The sequence below is a fragment of the Euprymna scolopes genome, chromosome 16 (assembly GCF_053919585.1).
Source record: "Euprymna scolopes isolate OS-2025 chromosome 16, ASM5391958v1, whole genome shotgun sequence".
Classification (NCBI taxonomy): Eukaryota; Metazoa; Mollusca; class Cephalopoda; order Sepiida; family Sepiolidae; genus Euprymna; species Euprymna scolopes.
In genome coordinates, this window is record NC_136497.1 from 133041006 (window position 1) to 133063137 (window position 22132).

General features: G+C 32.4%; 1 protein-coding gene across 1 annotated transcript in view; it reads left to right on the top strand.

Moving 5' to 3' along the window:
- The window catches only part of LOC145296094 (zinc finger SWIM domain-containing protein 5-like), a 171997-nt gene that overhangs the window by 147748 nt on the left and 2117 nt on the right, over positions 1-22132 (top strand). Inside the window, exons 10-16 of the mRNA XM_080142234.1 lie at positions 1910-2146; positions 6089-6322; positions 10495-10647; positions 13607-13742; positions 15458-15609; positions 17639-17802; positions 20897-21044. Of these exons, the coding sequence (XP_079998360.1) occupies positions 1910-2146; positions 6089-6322; positions 10495-10647; positions 13607-13742; positions 15458-15609; positions 17639-17802; positions 20897-21044 (1224 nt within the window). The remainder of the gene's footprint in view (positions 1-1909; positions 2147-6088; positions 6323-10494; positions 10648-13606; positions 13743-15457; positions 15610-17638; positions 17803-20896; positions 21045-22132) is intronic.

Below are 22132 nucleotides of genomic sequence, written 5' to 3' on the forward strand. Positions count from 1 at the left end.
CTTCCAAAAACAACTTGAATGATCTGGAGAATGACTTGAATGGCTTTGCGACTGACTGGTTGTAAAGTCGGTGATCATTTTACAGTAAATTAATACAGAAAAGTGATCCCCCACTTTATATCACAATAAGTACAGCATGTAAGAACAGATACTACACTTTGAGGTATCTATTTGCTTCCCCACTGAGCAAATTAGGCACAAGGCCGATTTTTAATGTGAGGAGTGAAGGGGAAATGGGGACCAACTCCCCGGGGCATAGGGGTGCTGGATAGTGATAATTGGTATGAAGGGTTGCCCCTACATTGACCAAGGTCTGATATGTGGGGTTGCCCCCACATATGGTCTTTGCTTGCAGTATCTGCCAGAACAGATACACTTTGAGATATTAAATCCTTTATTCATGTTAAATATACATTAAAAATCAACAATGAACAAAAAACTTAGGCACATGGCCAACTCAAAAGGGGGGATTGTGGGTGTCATTGGTCGTCCTTGTCACTCCAGAACTAAACAAAATCAAAAGTTTCTCCCAGCTAGTATCTTCTTTCACCATAATACCACATTCACCCTTTCATACTGGGGGACGTCCTACTTAACTCCCAATTTTTAAAACATTTTTTATTGACGTGTAAAAACAAAAAAAAAAAAACGATAACAATAAAAATGGTACAATAATTCATTTTTGTCGAGGGTGGGTGGGGGGTGATTAGTAGGACTCTCCCAACCCCGTCTAGTTGATAGACTGCCCGTTCCACTAGGTCTGTAAAAGGAACCTCGCTTCACACTTTGATCTTGGCCAAAAGGCCAAGAAAATCTCAAAAAGCTAAGAACAGCATGTATTAACAACAGACCTTTGATCTTAACCAAAAAGGCCAAGCACAAAAGTGTTACAGACAGACGGACCGACAGTGACTTATAGAGTCGCTTGCATGCAACTAAAAATGAAAGCGCAATCTGGAAAATAACGACATTCGACAAAGAATACAAAATCACTTTATTAAAATGAAATGAACATTTATTTACGTGTCAAGAATATTAGTTTAAATTGTTCCAACGTGTTTTCTTGTGCCCACTCAGCATGGCCGTAGCCGAGATTGAACTCGCTACACAAGTTTGTAGTGTAATTCAAATCTTGTCGGTTGCTGAATACTTGATGCTTCGCCTCAGCTATCAAGGGTATCTTTTAACATGACGCCATCACTAGACGGGGTGCTTACCACGGCTTAAGAGAACCTCCTCTACCCTTGAGAGAAGGATAGACCGCGTCAGTTTCTCAACCTGGTATTTTACCTCGCGGTACAGTGCCTTGCCTTCCCAAATGGTCACCCATCTGGTACTGGCCAGACTCAACGTTGCTTAACTTCAAAATGTGGTGAGACAACAACAATGGAAGGCAGTGATCACTGAGGATTGCAGTTGGCCACCTGACAAAGGTCAGAGGAGTAGTTGGCTGAAACGTTGTGAAACTATGAAGGTGAGGATAACAGTCCGCTAATAAATAAATAAATAAATCATCTCGGAGGATTCCAATAATAAAATTATTTTTTATTTTTCATTGTTTGATATACAATTATTGGCGGTAACTTTTTTTCTTTTTCTTTCTTTTCTTTTCTCTTTTTTTTTTTTTTTTTTTTTTTTTTTTGTAAATGTGACGTAATTCATCTTTATTCGTGTCTGTTTTGTGTAACGGATCTGAACTTTCATTTTGTTTTAAGCTTGCAGGTCGTCCATCCTTTATTCAACCTTGGGAATGATTGTTTTTCAGTTTTCAGCATACACTTAGTGTGACCCTGGTCAAAATCCACACTAGCTAACTTAATTGCTATTGGTGTAGGGTCCATGAAGCCACTTGATGTAAGGTGCTAACAAGAACAAAAGATTAAAAACACCTTTTTATTTTTTCTTGCAGCCTTGTTGAGTATGTCGTCGGCCCAACCATCCAGAAACCAAAGGTACAATTTGATTTGTTGGGGCCTTCCGGGTATGCCAAGTACAAGTGATGGAGCTGCCTACAATAAAATGCAACAAGCCCAAGTGCCCACAGAGCGAGAGGGTTGGCTGGGACATCCCCTCGACCCAATAGGAATCCTGTTCGATACGCTAGCTGAAGTCTCGAAAATAAAAGATGAAAGCCTTCATATTTTGGGTAAGTAGTTTCCGTCTTTGAGTTTTCAACTTTTGTAGGTCTGACTGCAGTTATGAGATTGACATCTCGTGTACCATATGATCTCTCAAGTTAAGCAACATTAAGCTTGGCCGGTACAAAAAGGAGTGACCATTTAGGAAGATCACTTATTCAATCTTGTACAAAAACTAGCCGGGAAACCCGGCGTTGCCCGGGATTGAATTAAGCTCACCAAATGTTTCCCAATTCCAATACTTCGTCATCGAAATCGGTGAAATTGCCCGTTTTCAGGTAAATCGATTGATTACCTGCTCTAGTCGTGGACATATCGTGCACTGGAAGAAAATTCCACATGCCTCCTCGGGGATTTAGTCTACAATACATTGTAATCTGTAGCACTGTAGAGAACCTGTTGATTTTATAAGATTATTATATAATGGCTTGAATTAAAGTTTAAAATAAAAGTCAAGCATCATGGCTCATTTGTGCTTTAAACAAAAACCATTTTGAACATGCTCCTATTTTATCAAAGAACCTAATGTTGATTTTATATGCTGGGTCCTTCTTGTTTGTTGATAAAACTTCTCAAATACATTTGTGATGTTAGGCTGTATAAGGGTGTTAACTTTGGTCAAAATCTGTCTGTTTCCTCTTTAATGGGATTTTTTTTTTAATCGTTTTTTGATAATTATCAGCAGCATTCTGATACAAAACCTAAGAACACTCACAGACACATGATACTTCGGCCTTATCCTGTACCCCCCGACCCTTTTTCCCTTCTATCTTTTCTTGTATTCTTTGCCTAGAGTCTTCATCAGTCATTAAATTTGCAGAATCATTTTTCAAGGAGCCCAGAAAATAAACGGTCACAGGGAGCAAGGTCTAGACTTATAAGGTGGGTGAGGAACTGTCTTGATGCCCATCTTCGTCATGAGAACGTCTTTCTTTCTGATCTTCTCTAAAAACTCTTGGAACAAACTTCATGCAAATCTAACGCATCTTCAATTCCTCATAAATAATTATGGGTACAGTTCCCACACTGATATCAAACTGTGCACTTATTAAAAATTAAAACCGATATATTATTGACCCTTCAACAGGTGCCCCCCCCTTCCCCCAATTAAAACTATTTTGTTAATGACAATTTTACTTTAATTAAAAAAAAAAATGTTTCTGTGGAGGGGGGGGGGGTCCAATGTTGCTTTAATTTGAAAAAAATGCTTCATTTAAAATTAGATTGTTCTGAAAAAATCCAATTTTATGTTAATTCAAAAAATGTTTCGGGTGGTGGGGAATTCAATGTTGCTTTCATTCCAAAATTGTTTTATTAAAATTATATTTTCTTACACAAACTTTTCAAATGTTTTTAAAATTATTTTTTTGCAATAAATATTCCTGTTTTAAAAATTTTTTGTGTTGGGTGGGTGGTGGAGTCTTGTTTGTTTATCTGCAGTGTTATTTGACCAAGAAGAAATTAGAGTTATCGACCACCCTCCCTCAACAATGGCACTGTAATGCAGAAGTGCCAAATTATCTATTGTATCTATTTTTGGTACTTGTACAGTTTAATCAAGACATTAAAAAAATGAAAATATCAAAAAAGCTTAAGTTGTACATATACATTTTTTGAAAAAAAAAAATTTTCACTTAATTTGATCGAGTTTTTTTTTTTTTACGTTTTGAAGTCGGCCATGTTGAAATTTAACACACCACAGGGAGATAACTCAAATTTAAAGCGCCGACACTCCCTCCCTATCTTTAATACTAGCTTTTCTTCCTAAAACTTGAACCTTTTGCTTGGTATCATAAGTATTTTTTTTTTCGCTGTAAAAAAAAACAAAAAAAAACTTGATGGAATTAAGCGAAATTTTTTTTTTGATGACTTCGTTCCATAACAGATACATATAATCATGGCCTACTATAATATGTATAGTAGGCCATGGTACCATATAATTTTTTTTCGTTATTTTCATTTTTTAATGTCTTGATTAAACTGTACAAGTACCCTATTTTTAATATATAACTAAAGTAGAACACACAATTTTATTTTTTGAACAAACCCAACAATAGCCATTCCTACATTTCTGCAAATTTCTTCTCTGTAATAGCATTCTCGATAGATGGATACAGTTAATGCAAAGAATGCTATTTGAAATCGGGCCATGTCTAGCGAACCACCCCAGCTAGATGGATCAGAATTTTTGTAGAAATTTGACACCCCTAACACGAAACTGCGAATAAAATATAAAAAAAAACTCATAATTTTTCTTTTAAATGTGGGTTTATTTTTTTTATGGATTATACTTCCAAAATAAACTATTAAAGTTGTATAAAAAGTAATAGAAATATTTTTTTTTTTTTTAAAAAACAGCAATGAAATTAATTGGATTTTAGGAGTTCAGTATTTTTCAATTTTTAAACTTTAAAAATCTATCAAATTTTTCTATTCATTCTATTTTTACGATATTTTCAATGTGAAATTTTATGCTCTTTCCAATAAACCGAATATAATATTTTAGACAAACGTTTTTTTTTGTTTTTTTTTAAATTCACGCCCCCCCCATTTTGAAATGTCTATTAAAAAGTAAATAATTAATTTATGTGCCAAAGTTTTATATCACAAATTGAAGATAAAAGATCAATGAATAATATATTCTAATTTAAAACAAAAAGGAGGGTTTTTTTTTGGTTTTTTTAATTTACTTGTAAAGTATGAAGATTAAAATTTTTTTTTTTTTTTTTCCAAAAAACCACGTATTTTTTGTTTTAAATGAAACCTTGGTCCTTGCTCCTTTAATTGAAAAAAAAAAAAATTAGGGTTTGAATTACATTTTTCGAGTAGTTATAAGCTTGGAAAGACAGGGGGTCGAATTATTCAATATTTTTCACAAAGTTTGACACGCCTACCCCAGCATCTTCATTGTGGCACTTGTTTTTAAACAATGTTTTTTTCTGCAACTTGATTGAGCAAACGTAATTGGCAGCAAATAACGTAATGGATTGCGTAGGTTTTCACATTTGAAAAACAAAAAAAAAAAAATGCGCATAAATATTTTAATTAAAAACAATACATTCTTAAAATTGTACGAAAAAAAAAACAATTAACAAAACTAATGCAATAATAATAAATCAATAATATTTATTTGAAAAATTAGTTTTTTTTTTTTTTTTTTTTTTTTTTTACAGTGATCACCACTTATCAAGGCCCGGAAGCCACTCAGGGATAAGGGTTATTGCAAGTACATCACGTTAGTGAGGAGATTTTATGAAGTGTTTAATTAGGGGGGCGGTTCATTAGGAATTTGTTAACATTAGACTTGAAGACATCCAAGTTGTAGTCCGGAGGGAAGCAGGCAGACGGAACAGAGTTCCACAGGCGTGCAGTTCTAAGAAAGAAGCTTTGCTCATGAAATCCGCGTTTTGATTTAGGCATAGATATAGAGTGGGGGAAATTTTTCACAGTGGATTCAGCTAGACGGGTGATTTTCGTGAAAGTTTGGCGAGGGGGGGACCAGGGATTGGAGTTCAGACGAGCACCTGCCATGAAAATAACGATAAGACAAGGATAGGCTCGCAACGTCTCTTCTGTGGGAGAGGGGTTGCAGGGTAGAGAAAAGGGCATCCCCCACTAAACCACGAAGTCTATTTTGTACTCTGTCAAGGCATGATAGGCTGTTTTTGGCAGCTCCTGCCCAGATATGGCAACAGTATTCCATCCTTGTTATCGCCCCTTTAGTAGTAATCGCCCCAATGATGCCCGCGCCTTGTTATTGCCGTCTATGTAATGCAGAAGTGCCTATTTTTCTTCCTTTTTTTCTCCTTTGTCATGCATTGCTTTCAGCCAGTAATATTAGCTTTAGTTTTTGTGATTGTTTAAAATTTTTTAAAGCTACATGTTACTTTTTTTGTGAAACTGCTATAGCATCATATTCTAACATATAAAAACTGTCTTTTTTATTTTAGCAACAAGTCCAGTGTTGAACCGAAATATATTTAACAGCAGTTCGACTAACCATAACACAACCACCGCAGCAGCTAACAACAACAATAACAATAATGTTAACATGGAGACTAATGCCAGTGGGTCCAGCCAAACGTCAATTCCAGTTATACAGCGATATAAACACGTTCTCATCCAAGGATGTCGGGACCCCAATGAATCTTACCTCACTCTTGCCCTTGAAGTAGCACTTATTGGTATGATTTTTTTTATTTTTTTTTTATTTTTTATTCATTTCAAATTTTTGTGTTACCAGCATGCGGCCTGGTTTTAAGGTACACTCAAATATATTTACTTATTGGTATAATTTTTTTTTTTTTTTATTTTTCTTTAATATTCATTCACATTTTTGTGTTACTAGCACACCGCCTGGTTTTACAGTATGCTCAAATATATTTTAATTTATGCAGGTTTTATATTAGAGCCAATTTTCTGTTATCTTGTAACCAATATATAGTGATTTTGAAAGTTTTTTTTAAAAAAAAAGAAATGACTTTTGTGCTGTCAACTAGAACCAAAAGCAAAACACTTGGCTATCATATAAGTACTGTATTTAAACAATTGTGCATTAGTTAGGACTATGACAACAGCATATTCTTTTCATTGTTTTTGACTCTCAAGTATATATACGACACAGTTAGACAATTAATCAACCAAGAACCACATCACTCTATCTAGAACATATTAGCTTAACTTCAGGGTGTGCCTTATAAAATTTTCCAAAATGTTTTGGATAAACTTTGTAAAATGAAACAACCAGCTTATGTCCAACTATGGTTAGTGTTACAGGCGACTGGGGACCACCTATGAATTTAGTATTTCCTTAACACATTCTCCTTTGGAGAAATCCGGTTTAACCCGCCTAGGATAAACAATAGCTAGTGATCTCGTACAATGTTGTATTTTGTTTATTCTGTTTTATTTATTTATTTTTTTTTTTGTAAAAAGTTGAACTCTTTTATTAACTATAAATATATTTTTACTCACATTGTTTGTTCAAAAAATAAATTATTCCACTCAGACTATTTTTAAAATGGTCGATTTTTTTTTTAATAATGACTAACATAGAAATATAAACAGAAGCAGTCATTACTAGGGCTGTGACAACAGCATATTTTTTTTTTTCATTGTTTTGCTTTTTGCTTCTCGAGTACATATGTCACAGTTAGACACAATCAACTGAGAACCACATCACTCTACATAAAATCATATAAGATATCAATGGATATATACCCGAGAATCAAAACAAGGAAAAGAATATGCTGGTGTCATAGCCCTAGTTATGACATTGAAACCGACAATTCTTTATGGTAAAATCATGCAGACATCTTATCTAGATTTAAATATATATATTCAAGCAAGGATGCCTGGATGGTCCAGTTTTATAATTAAGATTCCCATGTTTAAATTGTGCCAATCTTTTTTTTTTTTTTTTTTTTTTTTTTTTACATACATATTTTTGAAAACCATGCACATATTTATTTGAAATGGTCAAAACAATAACTCCTCACTGGGCGGATACTCATAGTAGGGCAAGATTTAGCTTAAATTACTGTCATAGAAAGGAAATAGAATGAATTATTAAGACGTTTGTTAGTTTGTTTTCCTCAATGTTTGAATTGAAATTTGTAGGTCTTACAGGCCAGTAAAATGCAAAATTCTTTTTAAATAAACGAAATACTTGCGTAACATCAAAGTTTTGGTGATGCCTTCATCTGAAATAATTTTTTTTTTTTCTTGCCTTTTTAAGCATTTGAATAAAAATCACCATTGAAGATCAAACGTTACTTTTCTAGTGAGACGATGCCAAAATAAAAGAAATAAAGTAAAAACACGAACTGACTTTCTTCCTGATGAAGACATATCGTTGAAACTTTGATTTAAAAATTTTTTTTATGTAAATGTTTTTTTAATTCTACAGAGGGTCCAAAAAGTCACTGAAGATGATATATTTCTGTAATTTTAGTACAATTTGACTAAGACATTGGGAAGCTGTTTTTTTTTTTTTGTAAAATGTCTTTAAAATGTTGCCCGTTTTCAGCTTCGCATATTTATGCTCTTTCCAAAACCTTATTCAAGACAGATTGCAAAATCTCTAGATTGCGATTAACTCTCTTATTTCATTCCGCAAGCTGGCAGATCTCAAAACGTCAAACACCAAACTCTACAAGAATTGACGGAAAACATCAGGAACAAAATAAGGGAGTTGAATCGCAATCCAGAGATTCTGCAATCTGTCATGAATAAGGTTTTTGGAAAAAGCACAAACATGCGAAGCTGAAAATGGGCAACATTTAAAAGACATTATTTTTCATACATAAAGATTATTTGAATTTCGCATTTTTTCTTTAAATATATTTCTCAATGTCTAAGTCAGATTGTGTTAAAATTACAGAAAAATATCAAAAAATAATCTTTGAGTTCAAAACCCTTCAGTGATTTTTTTGGATACACTTAGCAATTTCAAAACCCAAAACAAAAGGCTTTCAATTATTTACTTTAATATAAAGAATTGTTTGTAAAATGAAATGGCATGAAAATGTTATATACTCGCTTGTTAAGTTTAAAAAATATTCCAAAAAACACAAATACTTCAGTATTATTTAAAAAAAATTTTATAACAAGAAAAAAAAAAAAAACACATTTTTATGACGAAATGTTAGTCTTCCATTTTCTGCTTACATTAGGTCATAAGTCGATATTCAGTCATTGTAGTAGAAATCACTTACCGGTCAAAGTTTATTTTATAAAAACAAAATCCGGTGCTTATTTAGTACTTGTATTTAAAACAAAAATAAAGAAAAATGTTTTTCGTGTACCTACTTGTCACGGCATGAAGATGTCATTCTTAAAATCATAAAAATTAAGTAGGTTTTTTTTTTTTTTTTTCTTAAGAAAATCAAATGTTACAATTTTTAGTGATAAAGTACTTTTAGCAGCCATTGAGGAAGAAAAAAAATAAATTGCCGAACTGAGTTGTCTACCCTTGAATTCAATCAAACATGGCGGATGGATTCTCTTTAATGGAACACTTATAGTGGGTCAGATTGCTGAAACAATCTTTCACATGGTGCTTGTATCACTAGGTGAAAGATTCTTATGGAATATTGAGATAACCCGCCCTACTATTAATGAAATTTGATTTTCTGAAAAAACAAAAACAAAAAAAAAAAAAACCTTGATCAAATTGATTTTTGGAATATGCCATATTCGTTTTGTGATAGGTATGTACGTCATAAACATAATTTTTTTTTCTTTTGGAATCGTTTGAGATGAGGATTCATAATTTGTCTTCATTCTTTTACGGACTTTTATCCTCATCTTCATAGTTGTTTCATGTTTTGACCAACTCATCCTCTGGCCGCCTTCATGTGATCAACCGCGATGGAATAGGAATTTAGTGGATAGTGGCATTGAGTCTCTACAGTTTTATGTGAGAATTGTCTGAAGATAGTGGGTTCAATCCCACCCAAAGCAGGCAAGAGGATTAGTTGGTGAAAATGTGAGCCAATAACTATGGTAGGCAGTAATTATTGGGTATGCAGTTACAGAACTGTTAATTACCTGAAGAAGGACGGAGGATGAGTAGGCTGAGAGTGAAACAATAACTATGAAGATGAGGATAACCGTCCATAAATGACTGACAAATCATAAATACTTTCCTGCATTCTTTTAAATTTTTTATAAGCCTAAATAAATACTCTTAAAAAATATTGGATGCATTTGCATAAATCTTGGTGTGCAACCTTTTTTTTTTTTTTAAGATGTGTGCATATAATAAAATTTTTAATATTAGAATAAAACTAATAAGCATTTTTTTTCTTTGTTCCCTGACAAAGAAGGACCTAGTAATTAACGTTCGTTCATTTCTTCGGACTTTTCTCAATCATGCCTTGATTTTTTTTTTTTTTTTTTTTTTTTTTTTTTTTTTGGCAAATTTTGCACAAACATTAATCAAGGTGAAAGTAAATTTATGCCAGAAGAGTTTTTCCAGGATAACTCTGGTTCCCCCCCCCCTCGGGTCATTATAGGAGTAAAATTGCCTCCAAATCGTTCATTTGTTTGCACTTTTCTCAACCACGCTTTGGATTTAAAAATTTTTTTTTTAATTTTTTTTTAACTTTGCACAAGCATTAGTCATGGTGAAAGTAAATGCTCGGCTTATTTTTTTTTTTAACCTAACAGATGCATATATAATAAAAAAATTTTAATATTAAAAAAATATGCTTATCCAGTTATCTTTTATTAATTTATTTTTTCATGGTTTTACTCGTATATTTCTTCCAGCCTAAGCTATTTGAGAACACTTTAATTTCTTTAGTTCTTTTCACAGATTTGTGTCTAATGGTTATGTTTGCTTGTTTTGTAGGTCTTGGCCAGCAGCGGCTGATGCCTCCTGGTCTTTATGCTCAAGAAAAGTCCTGTAAACAAGAAGATAAGCTAATCGCACGTCTTCAGGAGATTGAACTCGACACCACCCTAGTGGCCATCCTCAGGAAACAGGCTGTCCTTCTTTTAGAAGGTGAATCCGTTACTACACTTTGATCTTCATAACCCTAACTGATTACTTCTACATTCTTGTCTTCCAATTCACTTTTGCTCATTTCTTTCTCAAACTCTTCCTCGTCAGCCTTTCTTGTCTCCCCCTCTCATCAAACATAAATGAACTACAAACAAAAAAAATTAAAGACTTCAATTCATCCCAAGCAACACTGGGTTGGAACAGCTAGTAAATAATAAATCTGAATACTTTGCTGCAGTTTCAAGGCATACCTCAAATCTGTTGCCAAGGCTGCTGGAAAAATGGTAGCATCCTTCTATCGCTCCAGAAGATATCTCACTTCTAATGTAATTCTCTACCTATATAAAAGCCAGGTTCGGCCAATGATGGAGTACTGTTGCCACATCTGGGCAGGAGCTGCTAGAAGCATCTTATCCTGACTTGACAGTTCAGAATAGACTTTGTAGCTTGGGGGGGGGATGTCCTTTTCTCTTCCCTGCAATTGGTTTCCCACATAAGAGACGTTGAAAGCCTGTCTCTGCTTTATCATTATTTTCATGGCAAGTACTCGTCGGAGCTTCAATCTATGCCCCCCCCCTCGTCAAACTTTCACGAGAAACACTCGTCTAGCCAAAACCACTATGAATAATTTCCCCCACTCTTTATCTGTACCCAAACCTAAACATAGATTCCATGAACAAAGCTTCTTTCTTAGAACTGCACACCTGTGGAACTGTTCCATTTGCCTGCTTTCCAGCTGACTACAATTGTATTCAAGTCTAATGTAAGCAAGTTCTTGATGAACCGTACCCCTAAGTAATCCAATTTACAAAATTTCCACTACTTATGATTACTATGCTATAATCCCATTGATTAATATGGATACCCGTTAACCCTTATCCTTGAGTGGCCTCCCGGGCTTTGATAAGTGGTGACTCCTTTGTTAAAAAAAAAATCCATTAAGTATTTTCCAATGTTTCTGGACAATGGCTAAATAATTTGAATTTAGTTTTTCACATTAAAAATTGGTTGAGGAATCGCCAATAAAACAACTCGTACTTAATGTAATAGCTGGGTATCAGATAGTAAAATATCCAAATATTACACTAAACAATAAGATCGAAAAATAATTCTTCATGAAAAAGTTTAGGATGTCCGCCATGTTGATTTTACTGCGTCGCGTGATGTGAATTTCTGATAGAAATTCCAAACTTGTGACATTTCTGACAGGGGAGGCAAATATTTTTGTGTCGGGCAAGTCATAATCTTTATTTGAAACTGTTTTTTCATGAACAATTATTTTTCTCTTATCGTTTTTTGTAATATTTGGATATCTTACGTAATTGTCAGGTATCAAGTAGTAGGTACCATTTGTTTTACGTAAAATTCAAAATTTGTCTTTATACTGTAGAAGCAAACATCACAAACCAAACTATTAATGACAACAGAGATATGCACTTTGTCTGTAGAATATTACTAGCAGACTGCCCGGCATTGTTATCGAGCCAATTCCCAATCGATGATTATATTTAAACTAATGTATAGTAGTGATATCAAAGGTAAAAAAAAGTCTTGGGTTCCATCAGCTAGAATCAAAACCTTAGTTTCTGAGCTACGATCATACACATATAGTTAAAAAAAAATAATTGTTTAACCTATGAATGTAGATTTGCATATGTAAACCTGTTTGGTTGATTACTCCTATCAAGGTCAACTGGTTTGTTTTCAATTTTGACCTTTTAGAAATTTTAGCCCGTTAAAAACCAAATCGAATGTGTGATACAGGTCCAAATAGCCTATATATCAAATTTTTACTCTGTAGACCAAATATTCAAAGATGAGTTTGGTAGACCTTTTGCACACACACCAACAGGGTTACTTATGAGGGTGGGTGGGTGGTGCTGGAAAGTTTTCATCTTAAATTCTACGCAGTTATGCAGAATGTAGAAACTATGCATAAATAGAATTCAGCATATTAGTGAAATGAAACCGATCCTTTAATAAGAAACCATAAAAGTCGAATAATTAATTCTCTTTTTTTTTTTTTTTTTAAATGAATATGCAAATTAACCTTCATATAAGCACTCGCATATCTGGCTGAATATATTAGGAAATTTGTTTTAATAATTTTTAAATAGAAAAAGTAGATCTGGTCTTTGGGTCGAGATCACAGTGGAGCAGCTGTTCTGATGCTACACTTTATTTAGTCTTCTATACTAAGGCAATTTTTATTTTTGCCTACTTCCAGAGTGCCTCTTTTCGGGGAGCTGGTTTTCCCTCCACATTAAAAAAGACCTTGTGTCACATTTTGCTTTTATGGAGAAGCAAATAAATACCAATAGAAAAAGTATACTTTAAAGTCAATGTCAGAGTAAAAAAAAAAAAATCAATTTTATAGCTATATTGATAGATGTGACAAACTTGATTCAGCATTAAATCACCTATAGATGGTTGAAGTAACACAAATCAAACCATTAATAAATTTTCCGAACAAATTGACGTTGCTAATAAAAATTACACCAATCAAAACTTAAAAAAAAAAAAATGTCTAATTGTTGTGTGGTCTGAAATGTTTAAAAAGTTGTTACAAACCTGCCTTGTGCAACTTGTACAAATCTGGATGGGAACAAAAATGAATGAAGAAAAAAGAAATAAAAATGGCTGCCTTATCTTTTATATGCTTGCAATGTTACCACCTGATATGCAAATAAGATGCTCCTGATTGGAGATAAAAGAGGCCTGATTTTTCAGAGAGGGGTTCGTTTTGGAGTTGGATTTTGAGGAAGTGAGTTCGATCAGCAGAAATGCTTTTGAAGTTGAGAGAGTAATAGCAGAGAGTTGAGTTTTTGAACTAAGGAATTTTGGCAGCAGTGGGTCGCATTTTAAAAATCGAGACTTGACTAATTTAACCATGTTTTTCCCTCTTTTTTTTCTTTTTTTTCTTTTAAAATTTTATTTATTTTTCTTTTTGTTTTTCCAGGCGGTCCTACTAGTGGCTTGGGCCTTGGTGTCCATACAGAAAGCTATCCTATGCATACATTTGCCCAGTTTCTCTTTATCAATCTTATTAATTATGACCAAGACCTTGCCTTTCGCGTTGGACTTCGCGCCATGCGGTAAGAATTTTATTTAAAAATAGCAGGGTGGGGGAATCGTAAAATATATTTTAATTCATGCAAATTTCATATTTGTTATTAAAGAGCCAAATTGCTATTAAATATTATATTGTACTTAATATATAGTACCGATTTCAAGTTAAAAGAAAATGACTTGGGTGCTATCAGCTAGAATTGAAACAAAACATTTAGGGCTCCAGCTGCATTTCCTACCATTTGAGCCATCAACAGATTAGAAAGATTTAAAATGAATGAATTTGTGCATGCATAAAAGTAATAGAAATATAAGCAATGTAAAGGTACACATTTTAGAAAACATTTTTTTTTTTTATGAATTTAAATAAGAAAATTTGAAAACGTGAAAATCTTGTGAATCTTTTTTTTTTTTTTTGTGTTGTTAAAGTCAGAATTTTCGCCAATAACCTGGCTTTATCAAGATGTCAGTCCGATTTTTTTTTTTTTTTTCTTCATAATGATGTAATAAGAGGTCGAAGCCTCCCAAATAGAAAATTCGTCTTTGACCTTGATAAAGCCAGGTTATTGGCTAAAATTCGGACGGTATTTTTTTTAGATTAGGTCCACCTCCACAATTTTCTTTTAAATGACGACTTTTATAAGTTTTCTACTATGCGGAATACAGAAATCGCATTGAAATTTTGCAGAAATAAGTAGTTATCGAGATATAAAAAGTTGTATTATGTATTGTATTCTTTGCCGGCCATCGTTTTTACGTGCGCGCCATAAACAAATTTACACGTGTAACAAAGATGGCCGCCAAAGAATAAAACGCATAATACAACTTTTTATATCTCGATAACTAATTATTTCTGCAAAATTTCAAGGCGATTTTCGTATTCAGCATGGCCGAAAACCTTTTAAAGTCGTCATTTAACAGAAAATGGTGGAGGTGGACCTAATCTGAAAATTTACCATTCAGACTTTTACAACAACAACAACAAAAAAGTAAATAAAAATGATTTTCTCATTTCACGTTTTCAAATTTTCTCATTTAAATTCAATAGAAACATGTCGGCAAGGTGAAATGAAGAGCTCACGTTTCAGCTTTCGCTCATTAAAACCAATAACTACTCATTTTTTTTTATTTTTTTATTTTTTTTTTATTGTCAACAATAAGCAATGATATCTACCTACCTGTCATGTAACAATTAGGTAAATATTTCTGGAATATTACATAAAACACGTATTTCAATGATTCAACGAAAAAAATGATTTCGGCCATGTTTGTTTTATCATGTGATATAAACAAAGGGAAATAACTCATAGTTTGAACTGGCTTAAGCTTTTGACAGTTTTCAAAAATGAATTACCTCCCCTGCTAACATGTGTGCTCTTCAATTATGAAAGCTAAAATAGCTAATTTCTTCAAAAACTATTTTTTTTTTTTTTTTTTTTTTTTTTTTTTTTTAAATAATAAAGTTTCTATCTCATTGTTTTTGTAATGTTTGGGTATTTTCATTACTGTGACATTTCAAAAGATACTACTGGTTACTTGAAATTCAATATTTCAATTTTTGAATTTCGCTACAATAACGAAGAAGAATCCAAGATTCCTACAGGGATGATCCCAAAATATTCATCAACAATCATCTTAATAGTTGAAACAAAAAATTAGACAAATGATTTTTTTTTTTTTTTTCTTCACGGTTTTTTTTTTTTTTTAAAGTCTTTATCGTAAATATTTTCCTTTCTTTCAGTTTGCCAATTCTTGAACGTGAAGACGAAGATCTCGACGTTGTAAACAACATGGGTCCAGTTGTGTTCAACCGTTTTCCACGTTGGTTCATCCTCGGACATATTGAAACCCAACAATGTGAACTAGCTTCGACCTTGCTTGCCCACGCTAAAAGTAAGTTCTTCTAACCAACTCAGCAAAATAATCCTACATATGTGGTTAAAAATAGTTTACTATTCTGTACTTTAACTGGTCTTGGCGGTTACTTTAACTGGTCTGTACTTTCACCTAACGATTTTTGTGGGTAAAATTGTTGCACTGTGGTTCAAACTCATGACTCCCAATTGCTACCTTCTCTGAAAATGGGCTTTTTTTATCGAAGCCGGCACCATATCATTTGCATGATATTTTTGTCTCCCCACGAGGGCAGAATTAAACATATGGCCACTTTTTAACGAAGGTAAAATCCAGCTCATAAGGGGCATTCTGAACTGGGACAAATAATTGCTTTAGTTTAGAAATTCCCTATTTTTAGCCTAAATAAAATGTTGTATTTGTTGGATAAAACATTCAAAATGGAATTCTCCTCTGAAAATATTTCAATGTAAGATTACATGTATTCAAGGGAGCTAACTCGCACAATTTCTTGTTTTGCAAGGGAGATAATCATAAACTTGAACTTATCTTTTTGCCATTCTTGAGATTGTACCTATTTACAATGCCTCCCCACAGGACAGTTAGACACCAGGGTCGTTTTTTGAACGTGGAGAAAAGGTATAAAAATTGTCTCGGTCGTGAATGATTTCTCCTCCACTGAAAGAGAACAAGAAATGGAAGTGCCACATCTGAAGACATTCTACACTTTGATCTTGGCCAAAAGGCCAAGTAAAGATGTTTGATTTCTCGAGGGTAATACTACCCACCAGCAAAATAAAAATTCTACTTTGAAAAAGTTGTCTGACACCGAAAGTATCAGAAAAAATGATTTTATTCGTTTAATAAAAAAAATTGTCACATTTGGTTTTCTAAAATTTTCAAATTAATCTTATGAAATGTTTTCAAAGCTGGGATTAATAACGGTTTCTTCAGCTCGCTTAAATTCAAGCCCAGTCTCTTCTGCTTGATTTTTCAAGATCGATTTTAAGAATTGAGCCATAAAAAAAAAAAACTTATTTCACATTTTGAATAATTTTAGTTTTGATTATTTGCCATTTTAGTTTTGATTATTTGCCATTTCATATCTTGACTAATTTCATTTTTCATTATTAGGACTACAGTTCTCATTTTCGCTATTTTTCACATTTCGGCTTCTGTACCCTCCAAGCGTATTTGTTTTTCTTTGTTTTTTTTCTTTGTTTTTTTCTTTTTTGTTTTTCTTTTTTGTTTTTCTTTTCTTAGTTTTTCTTTTCTTAGTTTTTCTTTTCTTAGTTTTTCTTTTCTTAGTTTTTCTTTTCTTAGTTTTTCTTTTCTTAGTTTTTCTTTTCTTAGTTTTTCTTTTCTTAGTTTTTCTTTTCTTAGTTTTTCTTTTCTTAGTTTTTCTTTTCTTAGTTTTTCTTTTCTTAGTTTTTCTTTTCTTAGTTTTTCTTTCCTTTTTTCTTTTTTTCCAACTATTCTTTACTTTCAAAATCAACAATTTTAATAAATCCAATTTTTATAGGATCTTTTTAACTTGAAAATTCTTTAAAAAAGATACCCTGATCCATAAACTGCATAAGTACCACCAGTTGTGATTTTTAAATTTTTTATTAAATTTGGTTTCTGCTTAAGTAGGATTTACTGTAATTTTTGTGTGGCTAGTATGGATAGACATGAGTACTAAAGGAATATGTTAAGTTCCCAAATACAGTGAGAAAAGTACACGTGTTGCCAGGGTAATGCAGAAAAAAATGATAAATTGATGCAATGTGACCTTAATACAAATTTGTTTTCAAACTTTATGGGAAATTTTTGTTCAATTCGAGAACCGTTATGGAATTTTGAGCTGAACTATATTTAATCAATGGTGGGTAGTAGTTTTAGTTCTGTCAGCCATGACCGGGTAGAGGTGTTATGTTAATTCTTAGTTATTATTGATTGTACGGAGGATTGAACTTTGAACCTCCAGAAGATTGCTGCTGAGAAGTCCTTGTCTTTTGTCATTACAGCAGGAATCAAAATAATCAAGCCTCGCATGAAACAATTTTGAAACCTTTTAATTTTTCAGACGATCATCGACAGTTGCGTACGGTACTGGAATCAGCTGAGACGCACATCCACAGTTCATCCCAGCTTTTCAAGCTTGCCCAAGAAGCTTTCAAAATTGCGACACCTGTTGATAACCGCAAGCACATCCATATCTTAAATGCTGCCTTCGAACTCGGATTACAGGTCAGTTGAACATACCCCCCCCATATATATATATATATATATGTGTGTGTGTGTGTCTTAGCAAGCTACCCGACTTTGCCCGGTCGTAAGATATGCTTAAATATATTTTAATTCATGCAGATTTATTATAGAGACAATTCTTTATTGCTTATTATATTGAACCTAATATGTAATAGTGAGATCAAAACTAAAACATTAACTAGAATCTAAGCCAAAACCTACAATTTTCCAACCCTCATTCCTTAACCTCTGAGCCATGCCTATTTGTGTGTGTGTGTGTGTATATATATATAGGCAGCATTTTCTCATTTAGACAAATATTATTGAATAGCACGGAATTATTCTGTTTTACAATTTTCCTTTTTATCTTCTCCAATCTCCGAATAGTCCTTTTTGTGTTCTTCTCCAAATTGTATATGTTGGATCCATAATCGCAAGCGCTTTCGACAGAAGTGCTTCTATCATTCTCAGGCATATTGCAGAAATAAATATAGAGATTGTTTTTTAATTTACTTATATATACATTTTTTTCATAGTCACGTGGTAATTTGTTACAAGTTAGGTGGGCGGACTTTTTTTTTACACATATATTAAACACATTTATATATACAAACACACATATATACATTTTCAAACATTTATCCCAAACATTTCAAAACGTTCCGGCTGCACTCGTAATTAATATTATTTATTTGAGGCTTCTTTGTTTTAATGTACAATGCTTAGAGTATTCTTAGCCAATTTACTCTGCAACACTTGTATGTATAACTTGTAACAAATTACCACGTGACTAGGAAAAGAAATGTGTGTGTAATATATATATATATATATAAAGTAAATTAAAAAACAATCTCTACATCTATTTCTACAATATGCCTGAGGATGATAGAAGTACTTCTGTCGAAAGCGCTCGTGATTATAGATCCAACATATACAATATGGAGAGGAACACAAAAAGGACTATTCGGAGATTGGAGAAGAACACAAAAAAGGACTATTCGGAGATTGGAGAAGAACACAAAAAAGGACTATTCGGAGATTGGAGAAGAACACAAAAAAGGACTATTCGGAGATTGGAGAAGAACACAAAAAAGGACTATTCGGAGATTGGAGAAGAACACAAAAAAGGACTATTCGGAGATTGGAGAAGAACACAAAAAAGGACTATTCGGAGATTGGAGAAGAACACAAAAAAGGACTATTCGGAGATTGGAGAAGAACACAAAAAAGGACTATTCGGAGATTGGAGAAGAACACAAAAAAGGACTATTCGGAGATTGGAGAAGAACACAAAAAAGGACTATTCGGAGATTGGAGAAGAACACAAAAAAGGACTATTCGGAGATTGGAGAAGAACACAAAAAAGGACTATTCGGAGATTGGAGAAGAACACAAAAAAGGACTATTCGGAGATTGGAGAAGAACACAAAAAAGGACTATTCGGAGATTGGAGAAGAACACAAAAAAGGACTATTCGGAGATTGGAGAAGAACACAAAAAAGGACTATTGTAAAACGGAATAATTCCGTGCTATTCAATATTTGTCTAAAATATGTGTGTGTGTGTGTGTGTGTGTGTGTGTGTGTGTGAGAGAGAGAGGGAAATTAAAATAAATTATAATGCTGTACAACACATTATGTTGGTAAATAAATGTAATATAATTGAAAATTATTGATATTCCTTCACTATTGTCATTCTTTTATACACTGGCTCGTGTCCAGTGTTTCCCATAAACTGCATTGTAATAACCTTCAAACACAATTCCTTTCAGAATAAAATTAATAAAACAGCAAAAATTAATAAAAACGCAGATACACAAGTACATATATAAGTACCGGATTCAATTACACTGATAATTGCCTCAATCTATACCATTTTCTACTTGAGTACACGAACAGAGGAAATTAGAAGTGTAGTATCAAAACAGATACATAATGGCATAGGTCTAACACGTGAACTTATCAGAATCCAATCTCATAATGGTATCCATGTGTCAGTTAATTGTGTAATAAACTAGCAGGTCATCCAGCGTTTCCAGTCATAAGATACGCTTAAATGATATTTTAATTCATGCAAATTACGTATTTATTATTATAAAATATATTTTAATTCATGCAAATTACATATTTATTATTATAGACAATTCTCTATCGATTATTATATTGAACCTAATGTATAGCAGTGAAATCAAAACTAAAATATATATACACAGGGTGAGTCACGAGAAATAGATGTTTTTAATTCACCATTTTTCACGTAAATGTCCTAAGCAAACACACAGTGTTCACGACTCCACGGTCACCTGAGGGCAATGAACTGAAAAAAAAACCCAAAGCAATTCAAAATCAATAACTGAGACAAAATTTAACGTAAAAGATAAACAAATAAAAACAAACTAAACGGCACTTAAGTAGATTTAAAGACTACCTTCCTCACTCCCTATCCCTTACTCTAAGAAAGCAAGGAGCATTCTAAAAACAGCAGTTTCTAGTGACTCACTCTGTGTGGGTATATATATATATATTTTTTTTTTTTCTTTGGAAATATATATATATATATATATATATACACACACACACTAATTACCATTTTTGCCATATATACATTTCTGTGGAAATATACTTATATATACCAATCCTTATTTAAGAAGCTCAATGTAATTACAGAGCAATATAGTGAATAAATGACAAAAACTATATTCCAAAGTTAATGATGTTGACCATCTTATAATTTATTCCTTTAATTCAGTTGACATTTTCAATTCTCAACAGTATCTGTTATGTTATGAAAATGTATATGACAATAAAATTTCAAAGAGGTTTTCGCATTTCATTCCTGTTTGGAGTCTTCTGGTTAAAACCACCTAACCAGTCCCTCTAGGATGAAACATGGAAGGTTCTGTGTAGCTTAATTGCCATGAATATTTTCATGACTTTCTATTTAACTTTATACTGCCTTGAAACAGCTTTAAACTATGATACTATTTTTTTTAAATAAGTTTGAAAAACAAAACTTTGTGTAAACAAATTTTGATTTTTGTGTTTGATATTTATTTTTTTAATTTTAATTTTTTTTTTTTTTTTTTTTTTTATAGGTGATGCGAATGACGCTTACCACATTGAATTGGCGACGTCGTGAAATGGTTCGCTGGCTGGTGACCTGTGCCACTGAGGTGGGAGTTGCTGCCCTTACCAGTTTAATGCAAAATTGGTTTCAACTATTTGCTCCAATGGAAGCCACAGGTAATTTTTAAAGAGCAATAAAAGATATATATATATATATATATATATGTGTGTTTGTGTTTAGTGGTACAAAATGTTTTTAGTTTTCAAAAAGATAAGTGGAGTCATTATTAAAATTATGGAGAAGATCAATAGGGAGGGACAAAAATAAACGGGAGAAAAAAATTGTCAAGACAAATAGTCTTGACAATTTTTTTCTCCCGTTTATAAAAAAAAAATGGAAGAAAAAAAGTTCCTCAAAGATTTTTTTTTTTTGTATTCAAATTATTTTTTAGTAAAATAGTTTTTAGACAATTTTTTTTCTCTCGTCTATAACCCCACTCCCATTGATCTTCTTTTAAAAACTCATATATATATATATATATATATATATATATAATTCAGTTATTTTTCATGATATGAGTGTTGATTAAATTTTGAAATAAAATATGTATGAAATAAGTTTATGAGCCAAATTACAATGCAGTATTATGAAAAATAAACAAATTTATTTAAAATTAATATTTCGGCAATAAATGCCATCGTCATAAGTCTACACATTTTTATTTTTATTTTCTTGTTTCTTTTTGACAAAAAAACATGCAGACTTTCACTTTTTCTTCAATTTACCATCATGGAAAAAAAAATAAAAGAAAAAAGTATAAAATTTAGGATGAAATCTATCGCTGAAATATTAATTTTACAAAACATTTTGTTTGCATTGTAATTTGGCTCATAAACGCATTTCATACAATTCATTTTGATATGCATACAAATTCAAAGTTCAATAAGTTTTTCATGCTGACAAATTGAATAATTCTGTAAACTTAAAGCAACTATTAATATTTATAGGACAATAAAATAAAAATTTTAGAGCATGGATATAAGAACTTCAATTTAAACTCTGCAAATTAAAATTGACAACAAATTTATTATTATTCCTTATTCTATGAAGTTTCAAAGAATGGCTTTCGTCCTTAGAGGAAAGTCGTTAGCAAACTAATATTCATAGGCAAGTTATAATTTTGCTTTTTCGTACATAAATTGAAACGTACAAATTATGAGAAGTCTTATTTGATAAAAAATTGATAATGCAGAAATGCATAGGT